Source organism: Scatophagus argus, chromosome 11 (genome assembly GCF_020382885.2).
Source record: "Scatophagus argus isolate fScaArg1 chromosome 11, fScaArg1.pri, whole genome shotgun sequence".
Taxonomy (NCBI): domain Eukaryota; kingdom Metazoa; phylum Chordata; class Actinopteri; family Scatophagidae; genus Scatophagus; species Scatophagus argus.
Genome location: NC_058503.1, coordinates 11,970,859 through 11,982,980, shown reverse-complemented (window position 1 = coordinate 11,982,980; position 12,122 = coordinate 11,970,859). Strand labels below are relative to the sequence as shown.

The window sequence follows — 12,122 nt, the reverse complement described above, 5'->3', positions numbered from 1 at the left end:
GTCCTCGCCAGCTGTACTTCAAAGAACACGCTCTCTACAACTAGGTAGTGTTGGGAGCTGCGAGCCAAGAAAGAAACCGTGTGACCCGAGTCAAACACGGTGAGTCTCAAACAAATTGGAGCCGTACAAGCATTGAAATCGCGAACACTCTCATCACAATACAGACACTGGATATGGCTACGTCTATACTTGGGGTGAGTAAGGACTTTGCATTTATGCGCAAAAGTTGTGCGTAAAGTTACTGTGGCGTGCTTTCCACTGCAACAAGAGGTGCCTCATGTCTTCGTAAACACGCTTGCTATCAGTCTTGGGGTTACGGTTTATTACTGTGTTATTTACCGTTGCTTTAATTGTTTCAACACTTGTTTATCATTAAAAGAAATTTACCTCTAAATGCCGGTGATACATCCACATCAAATCATAGCTTATCAGGCTTTGAAGTGTTTTTAGTAGCATATTTTCTGCTGCATTTTATCTGACGCCCTTAATAGCCTGAATAAGTTCGTTAAAAAAAAAAGAAAAGAAAAGATGATGTTTCATTAATGCTCGACGCTTGTTACAACACGCCTCTCCAAACTCATCCCCCTCAAATTACACTTATAATAATTCCCGTTGCTGACATTTTATGTTTTGTTGTCTTGATTTGTTGTGAATCACTCGTCTCCCTCCCCGTGAAACGAGCATAAGTGTTTCTTGTTGCCTGTTCTGAGTCCAAGTTTTGTGTGTGTGTTTTTTTTTTCTTTTCAGGAAGAGCCGAGATTTGGAACTACACCGCTAGCTATGCTGGCTGCAACGTGCAACAAAATCGGTAACACCAGTCCTCTTACAACTTTACCTGACTCGAGCGCTTTCTCAAAAGGTGGATTTCACCCGTGGAAAAGATCCTCCTCAAGCTGTAACTTGGGATCCAGTCTGCCCGGCTTCACGGTAGCAACGAGCCGCGCATCGACAGGACTAACACCGACCAGTGGCACAGGCAACAGCGCCTTTTGCTTAGCCTCCACCTCCCCGACCTCGTCTGCGTTTTCCACAGAGTACAGCGGTCTGTTTTCCAACTCTGCGAGCGTCACATCCCAAGAGTCTGGACAGTCAGCTTTTATCTCCAAAGTCCACACATCAGCAGAGACTCTTTACCCGCGGGTGGGGATGGCGCACCCATACGAATCGTGGTACAAGTCCGGCTTCCACTCGACCATCTCTGGCGATGTTGCCAACGGTGCGTCCTCGTGGTGGGATGTCCACACTAATCCCGGGTCGTGGCTCGATGTCCAGAATCCTGCAAGCACCCTCCAGACCTCACTGCACTCCGGGACGCCTCAAGCCATCCACTCTCAGCTGAGTGGCTACAACCCGGACTTCTCCTCGCTCACCCACTCGGCGTTTAGCTCCACTGGAATCAGCCCCTCCGCGTCCCATCTTCTCTCCACAAGTCAGCATCTGTTAACGCAGGACGGTTTCAAAACTGTCATCCCAACTTACACAGACGCTTCTGCCGCCAACGCCATGATTTCTGGGGGCAGTTCAGGAATAAGTAGCTCCTCGAGGTCGTCCAGGCGGTATTCCGGCAGAGCAACATGTGACTGTCCAAACTGCCAGGAGGCTGAGCGGCTGGGACCCGCCGGCGCCAGCCTGCGGAGAAAGGGACTCCATAGCTGCCACATTCCCGGCTGCGGTAAAGTGTACGGAAAGACGTCTCATCTCAAAGCGCATTTGAGATGGCACACCGGCGAGCGGCCTTTTGTCTGCAACTGGCTTTTCTGTGGCAAAAGGTTCACTCGGTCCGATGAGCTCCAGAGACATCTTCGCACCCACACCGGCGAGAAAAGGTTTGCTTGCCCGGTGTGTAACAAGCGCTTTATGCGGAGTGACCATTTGAGCAAGCACATCAAAACGCACACGGCCGGTGGAGGAGGCAAAAAGGGGAGCGACAGTGACACCGACACCAGTAACCTGGAGACCCCGAGGTCCGAGTCCCCAGAACTTATTTTGGAGGGGGTAAATCCCAGAATCGCTGTTAAGGATCCGTCTCCTCACGACGAGCCCTAATGAGGCTTCATCCAAAATCAAACCAGATTCCAAAACTGCACAGCGTTGAAAACGGGTCTTATCTGACAGACAATAAAAGGAGAAAACATTTCAAGAAGCGATTGCAAAGTCTAAAATATATATTCCCCACAGGCGTAGCGAGTATCTCATTCGTAAATCCATCTAAAGAAAACCCAGAGTGATTTACTGTAGGCCTTTGGGAATTTTTAGGGGCAACTTGAAAATGAAATGGATGTTTGCTAAGGGTGCGCGAAACCTGTTGAAACTTTGGTTGGACAATGTGAGTTACATCTTGTATATTGACGACTAAACTATGTGTTATTTTCATGTAAATGTTAGGCTATGATTGTTTTATTCGTGTTGGTATCCTGGAAATCAGGGAGTTTACTTTCGACGCACTTTGTGGATATGTATGTACACAGCTTTTTCAACTTTGGTTAACCATTTTATTTCTTTGCTAAAAAAAAAAATATCTATATATAAATGTTTACCTGTATAAAGTCACACGTATAAGACTTTCATTTTATCGTAATTAAAACATCTTAAAAAAGGCTGTAATTGTGTGATGTAGATTTTATACATATATTATTTTGTTCAATAATTTGTGTTAGGTTTTCATTTGGGGAAAAATATGATTTATTTAATTTTGATTTTATATATATATACACATACAAGCGTGAGGACTGTTCTTAGGCTATTTTTCTTAAAACCTCCTATTATACCTTGATTTTCACCATTTTCCCCTATGGAATAAATCAATGTTTAATGCCCCGGAAAAAAACATTTCATGCCCAAATGAAAATCTTGTTAAATGCTATTAATTATGACTTGGAGCACATCGTAGCCCCGTGCGTCTTGTATTTGCGATTAGGGATTCGTGTCTTATCAAATATCTAATTAATCTCCGAGACATCTTTTGTTCACTTTCACTTTATCGGGGGGTTTCCAAGGGGGTTTCATGACAAAGGTCCCTGGATATTTATTCTAATTGTCCAAATTAACTGCTTTCATTTGCATACCAATCGATGGACCGAGAATAAGGATGTGGCTTCCTTCCCTGGGCCAGAAACCACATAGATGTTATGGGAACAGTTTTTTTTTTTTTTTTTAACTTCACAGAAAGAAAGAGTCACATGCAAATGTCGAATCTGAAATGCTCTTTGCTCAGCGCAGTCAAATGGTGTCTGCATGTTATTTGAATATCAGTGGGCCCCGTATTGAAAGGGTTCAAGGATGCTCTCTGACTTCTTTGTGCTTACCCAGTGCAGCGTCCGACTCTCAAAGAAAAAGCCGGGGAATAATTACAGCGTGAGTCCAGGACTGGGAATACGTCAGGGAAAAGCATCTCATCCAGACATTTTTTTTTTTTGAAGAAGATGTTAAATTGACCAGAAGGCAATAGAGGGAAATTATTTTCATTTCCTTTTGTGCAACAGCGGCTTCAAGGAAACGGCCAGATAGTGAAAACTACCAAATTAGATCGTCAATTTGAATTTCATCAAAAACTAAAACGCTTAAGTCAAAAAAATTATTGAAATTTAAGCCTTTTGACGCCACATTTGGCGATTGAAGAAAATGTTGTTTATGAGAGAAAAAAAAAATTACTGTTGAGATTTTTGTTTGTTTGTTTAGATGAAAAATGATTCGACATTTTTAAGACTAAACGTGTCTAATAAAATAAAATGTCATTTTAAGTCTAAAATCAAAGTGAATAACTCAAGAGAAAATTGTGCAATTTATATGTCTCAAAATATAACAATTAGGTAATTTAAATTCGAAACAAAATAGGGCTAAAACCTGCATTAGTTTAAAAAAAAGAGAGATACGCATATAAAACCTATAGGCTGCATTTACATGCTGGACGCTGGGACAGAAATATTTGTTTTGTTTGACGTGTTGTATATAAAGATTATTTCACAGCTTTAGGGATAACGCACCTTGTGTCATTTCATTCGCAGAAAATCGGCCTGAAAATTTTAGAAAATTTAAAGATTAGCATGTACAAAAGTGAAATAATTGTCATCGGGTTCCCAGACCTTAAAAACAATTTAGTACTTAGCGGGAATCCACTAACGGTCATCATTTAACAGATAAATCCACATCTCCATCTTCATCACATTTCTGATGCTGACAGTCACTTCATTGAACGCACAGAAACGCGTTAAATTGAGATGATTAAAGATTTAATCACAAATGTCCAGATTTTTCCTTTTTTTCCGGAACCAAACAGCCTTTCGGAATTACGGCTTACAATGTAGATACTTACAAAATACAGAATAATTAATGATTTCAAAAAAAAAAAAAAAAGGCAGCGACAGAAATTGTCTTTCTTGTGGCCAACTGGTCATTAAAATGAGTCCAACATTTCCCCATCAACGGATCACAGCTGCAAATTGCTTGTAATGGTAATCAATTAATTCAGACCGTTTCATGCAGCACAAGACAACACAGGAGCGCAACGAGCTGCATTGAGATATTTTCTGTCCGCTGCTTCCCTCTACTGGAGCTAAAGGAGACCCATGCACAATATCTGCATTTTCACATAAAGGACTATGTGGTTGCCAAAACTACAACACAGTGATGAGGGGAAAAATAATCAAAAAAATCGTTTTTCATCCATTATTGTAAGAGAGGGAGAAAGAAACCATCAGTGCCTTCTTTTTGCTCCGTCTTAGCTCCTCTCTCTTCTCTCCCTACTCCTACTTCTTCCCCTGGCCTCTCTTTCCTTCCTCCTTTCCCTGCTTCTGCTCCTCCCATCTGCTGTTCTGCCCTTCCTTCCATCTGTGCTACTTCTGTTCCTCTCACCATCTCGACTGTGACGCCTGTCTTTACCTCGGTCCTCCCTGCCCTTCTCGCGGCTACTACTTCTGTCCAAGCCAGACTTGGAGCAGCCAGGTCTCTGTCTGTCCCTGCTGGTGTGTCTCCTTCTCTCCTGACCTCCCTCCAACTTGATCTTGTTCTCCGGGCTGCGATGTCGACTCCTGCTTCTTCCCCTCTCTGTCCTTGTTCGCCTGTAATCTCTGCACTCCTCTTCAGGCTGCTTCTGTCTGGTGTGAGGGCTCGGTGACCTGCTCCTATGAGAGGAGGCCTTTTGACTCTTGACTCGCCGCTCGCTCTTCGAGCTGTTATCCCGACAGGAATCCTTTTTCTTGTTCTTCTTTTTCTTTTGGCTCTTGAACTTGCCATGGCTTTCTGAATCTGAGCCACTGTCACTACTGCTACTACTACTGCTGCTGCTATCAGAGGAGTCACTTGAGCCGTCATTACTTTCATGCTTTTTCTTGTGTTTTCTTTTGCTTTTCTTCTTCTGCTTTTTGCTCTTCTTTTTCTTGGCCTTCTGCTTTTCAAGGCGGTCAAGTTTTCTGTACAACAGGAGCACAAACATTTAACTGAAACTCTCCAACATTGCATTGGCATAAATATAAAGTCCGTGAATCGCAGCAAAATTTTACAGAATTCACTTAAGGATGTTCAAGGTAAATGTAGAACATTTCATCAAAAGGGAAAGCAAAAAAATCCATACATTTATAAGAAAATATCACAAATTCAATCAGCTCATTCTTAGGGATTTCCCTTTAATTTACTCTATCAATATGAGGTTTAAAACTGTTCAGTATCTAAAAATTATGAATTATCCAAACGCACGTTCACATGTTAAAGTTTTACATTAAGATTTGTAAATTATGCTGTATTTGTACCTAAGGAGCTTCTGTTTTTGCTTGGTTGTTAGTGACTTCAGAAATTCCACCTCAGGATCATCCTCTTCATCGCTGGCAACAAATTCCTGTAAAAATACACAGCACACTGAATTCTGCACTGAAACAAACAAACACACAGTCTTGAAGGTAAATTTGAGTAAAGAAATATCTATAATGCAGTATTTATACGGGGACATAGCAAAGATATTGTGTTTTTTCCCCTCTGAAAGTGTGTGCGCTCAAATACAGTATATTGTCGTATGTAGAAAATATGGGAGTGGAAGACAGACAATTACCTGCGATGGATCACAAACAGTAGCATTCCTACCAAGGACACATTTTTTCAAGGCAAACCCACTGTTTCGCATCTCCGCCATTAACTCCGAGGGGTGCATCGACGGACCTGTTAGCACAAATCACAGCCTCGGAGTCCCATTGATGTCAAACCATTGCCAACCACTATCTCCACAGTGGGAATTTCAGGGGCGGCTTTGTTAACAGAATGGGACATCAAATCAACTCACTCCACTTCCGGCTGAGCAAATCATACAATATCATTCTCTGCCAAAGCAGCAGTTAGGGGAATCAGAATACACAATAATTACATTTTTTCTCCCGGCACAGGAGGGGGACCATTACAGCACTCCACCATCAACACCACCATGCACCGACTGGACTCTCCCGGGGTAAACATTATTACTTTACAACTCAACTTGCTGATTGCGGAACTCAGAATCAGCTTGAGCCTGGGAGCTACAGCTGAAACCGAGAGGAAAGATACAGTAGGTGTATCTGCTGCCAAGTGTGTTACAGACTAAAACTAACTCACAGCAGCACAGATATTCTGGCTACCTGCTTTTGTTGTACCACATACAATTACTCTCCTGTTTTGCCATTACAACAGCACGTGTTTAATGGACATATGTATTTTAAGTTGCTCAAAAATTTAGATAATGTTAACATGTGCTTATTTGTTGGTGCTTATTTCAGTTAAATAATTATACATGTTGATTTCAGTGACACCAAATAAAATCTGCACATGAAATCATTGTGGTTTGTTTACATACATTACATTAACATTTAATCACCAACACCTTCTCATCCCAGCTTGTCACATACCAACGCTTTGCCTTGTGCCCCTCAGATTCCATCCAGATGCACAACGTGTAAAGGCTTCCTGCCACAAACACATGCTTAACGTGAAACAACACTTACGTTTAGGCACAAATCTAGGTGGCTAGTTTGAGGTAAAGACGTGTTTCCTTTCACACGGGATAGTCTCCTGAAGGTCGTGTGTGTGTGTGTGTGTGTGTGTGTGTGTGTGTGTGTGTGTGACCCTCCACTCTACCCTGACCTCCACCTCTTTTAGGATTCCCTTGTTTTGTAAACTACATTGCATAGCTGCTTTGATCAGGAGGAGCATCTCAGTCACATGCACAAGGGTACCTTCTGCATCTGGATGAGACACTGAGGGATGTGCCACAAAGGTGGTGTTTAACACGCTGCGAATGAGACCAGGCTCTTAATTACGCTGATAAAATTGACACATAGAAAACATCAGGAAAAGATGGTTTTGGACAAATATTGTATGGACTCTACCTGCTGCCTCTTCCAAGGCCATAGAGCTGGCATTGATACCCGACAGCCCATAGAGAGGACACTCTCTGTCTGTGTTCACATGGCCCCATTTGTGACATTTGATGCATCTCACATTGCGCACCTGGGAAGTTAACAAGAGACATTACAGTCTGTATCATTAAACAACAATATCACCTAATTACAAAGATAATATGCATTTCAGTCCCGTGTTTGCCTTTAATTTTATTGTTGGAAACTTGCCATGTATAATTCATGTACAGTGTATTTTATAGCCCTGTGGTTCCCAATAGTTTTAGTTAGTGTCCCATAAAACAAAGCCTCTGTCTACATGCAATCCTTTGTGACAGGTTGTAGTTTGAGTGTGGATGTGTACAGCAAGCACGGCAACCACAGTGTGACTTTGTCTCTTATATTTCACTTGCATCATTTTCAGGGACCAGAGGAAAGAAAGAAAGAAAAAAAAGAAAGAAAATCACACACCTGGATCCCAAATGGTTGATCTCTAATATTCATGTCATCCTTTGCATACCTACATGAGAAAATTAAAGATGAAAAAGAATTCACATTCTTGAAGAGAAATGAAGAATATGGAAAGAAAATCTGACTGAGTATAAAGATTAAATACTTACTTCTCTCGAGGAGCCACCTTCTGCCACTCAAATTTGTACTCTTCTTCTCCCTCCTGGAAAACAGACACATTTTCTATAAGAATTTTAGTGTATAAACCCTTCTTATTATAAATGAAACCAATGTAAAACAAAGCCAGGAAGCACAACATGTCTACATATTCTCACTGTCATGCAATTGTGTAGGTATGTTATTTTCTCTACTTTACCTCTTTTTTTTCCTCTTCAGTGCAGAAGACCATTATGAAAAAAAACCAACAATGACAACAAAAAACAAATGAACAAGTATTAAAACTTTAAACAGAAATCCTGTTGTTTGACACTGCTACAAATATTGTGTTAGCCAGAATCGTAATTACTCAGCTCAGATGACTGAAATGATTTACCTTTGGAAGCTCCAGGTGGAGCCTCATACATGAAATTGAGGCCATTTTTAACACGATCATCCCCCATCAACAACCTAGAAGTGAGAAAACAATATGCGGAAACATTTCTGTGGGAGAAGGTCTCTGGAAAATATCCACTGGTCTTTAATGAAAATCTAAAAAAATATACACTATGTATAGCTGATCATTAGAGGACAAAATAAGTAGGTATCAAATAAGTTGTTGTTCAAAAATCAGTTTGGTCAGAGACACAAGGTTTTATTCTGTGTATTCATCTAACCTGTTGTTGTAAGTTTCCTGTTCTTTCAGATAGGCCTGCATAAGTTCTTCTTGCTTGTTCTTCTCGAAGGTAAGTTTCTGCTCTGCAATCCATACCTACAAAAGAGATAAAGAGATTACAGAACACATTCTCTTTGCCTGGATTTTTTTGTCTTACCTGACAGACACGCACATATTTCCTAAGTCACATGGCTACAAATCCGTTAAGATCCTGCTGCCTTCCTTTGTCTTTTAAGAATAATTTGATATAAATCGACATCAGCTTGGGTCCTTGCAAACTGCGATGGAGATTTTGACTGTTTTTTGTAATTTTATAAAATAGGAATTAGAAATTAAAAACAGTAAGTCCGTTGCAGCAGTAAGGCAATTTCAAGAACAAAGCCTGCAAATAAGCAATTCATTTAATGTTTCTGTAAAGTGTATACACACAATACACAGAAAATATTGCCAGCTAATATAGTGTTGGGCTGGGAAGGAGTCCTTTAGTAGTGCGCAATTAGGTTAAAAAATTAAAACATAGATACACCATAAGGTCTCAACAGTATAAGATCTAGACACAACACTGACACACAAATTACATCATATAACCCACAATGAAGATGTCTGTGAAGATTCTCAGACATCCAGGTCATATTCACTCAAAGTGTTACAGCAACGCGTCTGGACTTGAGAAGATTGACTGCTAATCCAAGCAGCTTCATCAGTTCTGAATTTGTTTTGTTCCCCACCAAACAGTTTTTCAGAACTGATGAAGCTGCTTGGATTAGCAGTGAAACGTCTTCGAGTCAATCTTCTCAAGTCCAGACGCCTTGCTGTAACACTTTGAGTGAACCCACAATGAACCAAATAACGGGTTAAGATGAGAGCAAACAGAGCTGAAAGCAGTACAAAATATGGAAACGATTAGCAATTTTATGGATATTAGGGGTGTGGTTTTTCACTCAATTGTTAAGTATACGTGAACAGCGCAGCATGTGCACGTGGCTGGTCAACTTTTGATTTGACATAGAGAGATTTCGATTAAACCTTTTATGACTTAAAACTGTATTGCTCAGAAAAATGAACCAAAGAAAGTCAACAGCGTGACGTTATCTTTGTATTAGCTAACTCTTCATTCAACGTCAAAGTGGCTACATCAAGAACCAACCTGACGGTGCAAATAATCAGTGTAGCTTAGATATTTTTCTACACTCATAATTTATATATGAGAAACTGTAAACTCTATGGTCAGTTAGTTAATATCAAAGAGGCTCATAGTAGCTCTTGCAAACTAGCAAGCTTGGCTAGCAAAAGATACTAGCTAGCCGGCTAATCAGTTCTCCTCTGGTCTCAAACAGCAACGCCAAATACGGCTGACACTCACCTTTTTGATGTTTGACTTCGACGCAGGATGAAAATCCTTCTTGCACATGAAATTTGCAAATGATTTCCCCATGGCAGACCACCGACAACTCCGAACGAGTTGATAACCTTGTCTGTGTCAATTTTAGCTAACGTAGTGGCTAGCGCAGCTTCCTCTCCGCATGTAAACATTTTCTTCTTCATGTATTGTTTAATGGCGGTTCGCAAACAGCTCTTAGTTGCATTTTCGCCACCTTCTGGATTGGAGTGTAGATCAGAACGATTTACATTAAATTAAATTCTCATGTTAACTCATGTGTTTCCTAAAAGAAAAGGGGAATAAAGTGAAAACAGACCTGTATGCATCACCTGATTTTTTTCCGTCTCTCTCTCTTGTTAATGTGTCAGTATAAAGATACATGCTTCACAGTTTCCTGCAGAGGTGGAAGAAGGGGCTCATACATATCTTGCACTTAAGTAAACACAGCAATATCATAACGTAGAAATACTCTGTTAAATAAAACATTGGCACCAAAATAGTGTATGTATAATTAATTTAATAAATAATATTGAATTATAGTTGATGATACATTAATGTTTTTAATCACTCTAATCCATATGTGTCAAACTCACGGCCCGCGGGCCACATCCGGCCCGGCGTGTAATTATATCCGGTCCGCGAGCTCATTTCATATTGATCTATTATTATTGTTACTATTGGGCCAACAATGTGAAGCGCTGATAACACACAAACTACAGATCCCATAATGCAGTGCAACTGCCGCCTTGCTTTACTATTGGCTATCTGGGAACATCCATCCATCCATCCATCCATTTTCTATACCTCTTATCCGTCAGGGTCGCGGGGTACCTGGGAACATTCCCGCGTCAATCAAGTCGAGCTCTGTTGCCGTATACAACCGAGGCTGATTTTGTTGGCCTAGCTTGCTCTTTTATTATTATTTTCAACACAACAACAACGTCTCTGTTTGCGCAGTTAGCGCACTGCTCCCTCCAGTCGGAAAGCCGTCACGACACGCCCATCTGTGTCGCCCCGGACTCGAAAGGGTGACGTATCGGAGTGGGAAAACCGCAATGCATTGTGGGCTTTGCGGGCAATTGAAAAATGTGTTTACGCCGACTGCATGCGTGATGCCGCTCTTGTGTTCTGTTGTTTTGTTTCAACAAGTTAAAACATGGTGCGAACGTGCTGTGTCGTTAACTGCCACAATCGTTCACATGATCGCTTCGGTAAAATAAACAACCGGGCGAGTTTTTTTCTGATTTCCTACGTGCAAGCAAAGCCAAGGACCTCGGATCTGTGAGCTAACGAGGAGACGCCAAATGGCCTGGGGAGCAGCCATGAGAGGACCAAACATCACTTTCAGCACAATCATCCGGCACATGTTGGTGTGTTCACGACATTTTCACACTGGTGTTGGTGGTGTTTTTCTGAAGATGAAATGAATGGCTGCTTATTTTTGTTTATCCTTAACATGTCATTGATATGTCAGGCACAGGAAAATCTCCTCACCTGCTACTCATATGGTGACCAACACCAGGCCTACACTTTACAAAGAAAGTTAATAAAACTATCCCTGATGGTGATAATAAATATTGTAGTTCACTAGCAATATATAAAACTATAAACCATGTCTATAGTCAATAATGTCTGAACACTTCTTGTTTTAAAGTCTTTTCAGTTTATTACAAACATTTTTTTGAGAAAAGTCCTTTTGCAGCATGTTCGTATTTCTAACTTGTTTTGACAGGAGATTTTATTATATATATATATGCATATATATATGGTGGTGCAGTGGTTAGCACTGTCGCCTCATAGCAAGAGGGGTTCAAATCCCGGTTCCAGGTTTGAATCCCAGTCTGGGCCCTTCTATGTGGAGTTTGCATGTTCTCTCTGTGCCTGTGTGAGTTTTTTCCGGGTACTCCGACTTCCTTCCACAATACCAAAAACATGCACATTACGTTAATTGGCTACTCTACGTTGCCCCTGTGGTTGTCTGTCTTTGTGTGTTGGCCCTGTGATTGACTGGCGACCAGTCCAGGGTGAACCCCAGTTCTCGCCCGTAGTCAGCTGGGATAGGCTCCAGCCCCCCCGCGACCCTGACGGATAAGCGGTATAGACAATG

The 12,122-nt window shown here is 41.3% G+C and overlaps 2 protein-coding genes across 2 annotated transcripts; one reads left to right on the top strand and one right to left on the bottom strand.

Annotated features, from left to right (window-relative positions):
* The first annotated feature begins 43 nt into the window (after window positions 1-43).
* sp9 (sp9 transcription factor) lies at window positions 44-2,597 on the top strand. The gene is made up of 2 exons (XM_046404002.1): window positions 44-194; window positions 748-2,597. The coding sequence occupies exons 1-2, from the start codon at window positions 174-176 to the stop codon at window positions 2,044-2,046; spliced, it is 1,320 nt and encodes a 439-aa protein (XP_046259958.1). The 5' UTR covers window positions 44-173; the 3' UTR covers window positions 2,047-2,597.
* A 1,615-nt stretch (window positions 2,598-4,212) lies between these two features.
* cir1 (corepressor interacting with RBPJ, CIR1) lies at window positions 4,213-10,178 on the bottom strand. The gene is made up of 10 exons (XM_046404000.1): window positions 9,998-10,178; window positions 8,636-8,730; window positions 8,356-8,429; window positions 8,179-8,192; window positions 7,973-8,025; window positions 7,824-7,872; window positions 7,344-7,464; window positions 6,041-6,147; window positions 5,745-5,830; window positions 4,213-5,408 (listed from the first exon to the last, which is right to left on the bottom strand). Exons 1-10 carry the CDS (start codon window positions 10,067-10,069, stop codon window positions 4,718-4,720), a joined length of 1,362 nt encoding a protein of 453 aa, XP_046259956.1. The 5' UTR covers window positions 10,070-10,178; the 3' UTR covers window positions 4,213-4,717.
* Between the last annotated feature and the right edge of the window lie 1,944 nt (window positions 10,179-12,122).

Coding starts and splice junctions, on each gene's coding strand:
- sp9 (XM_046404002.1), top strand. CDS start 174: ATGGCTACGTCTATACTTGGG. Junction 195..747: donor TGGCTACGTCTATACTTGGG/GTGAGTAAGGAC, acceptor TTTTCTTTTCAG/GAAGAGCCGAGATTTGGAAC.
- cir1 (XM_046404000.1), bottom strand. CDS start 10,069: ATGGGGAAATCATTTGCAAATTTCATGTGCAAGAAGGATTTTCATCCT. Junction 7,873..7,972: donor AAGGTGGCTCCTCGAGAGAA/GTAAGTATTTAA, acceptor TTTCTCATGTAG/GTATGCAAAGGATGACATGA. Junction 5,831..6,040: donor CTGTTTGTGATCCATCGCAG/GTAATTGTCTGT, acceptor GTATTTTTACAG/GAATTTGTTGCCAGCGATGA.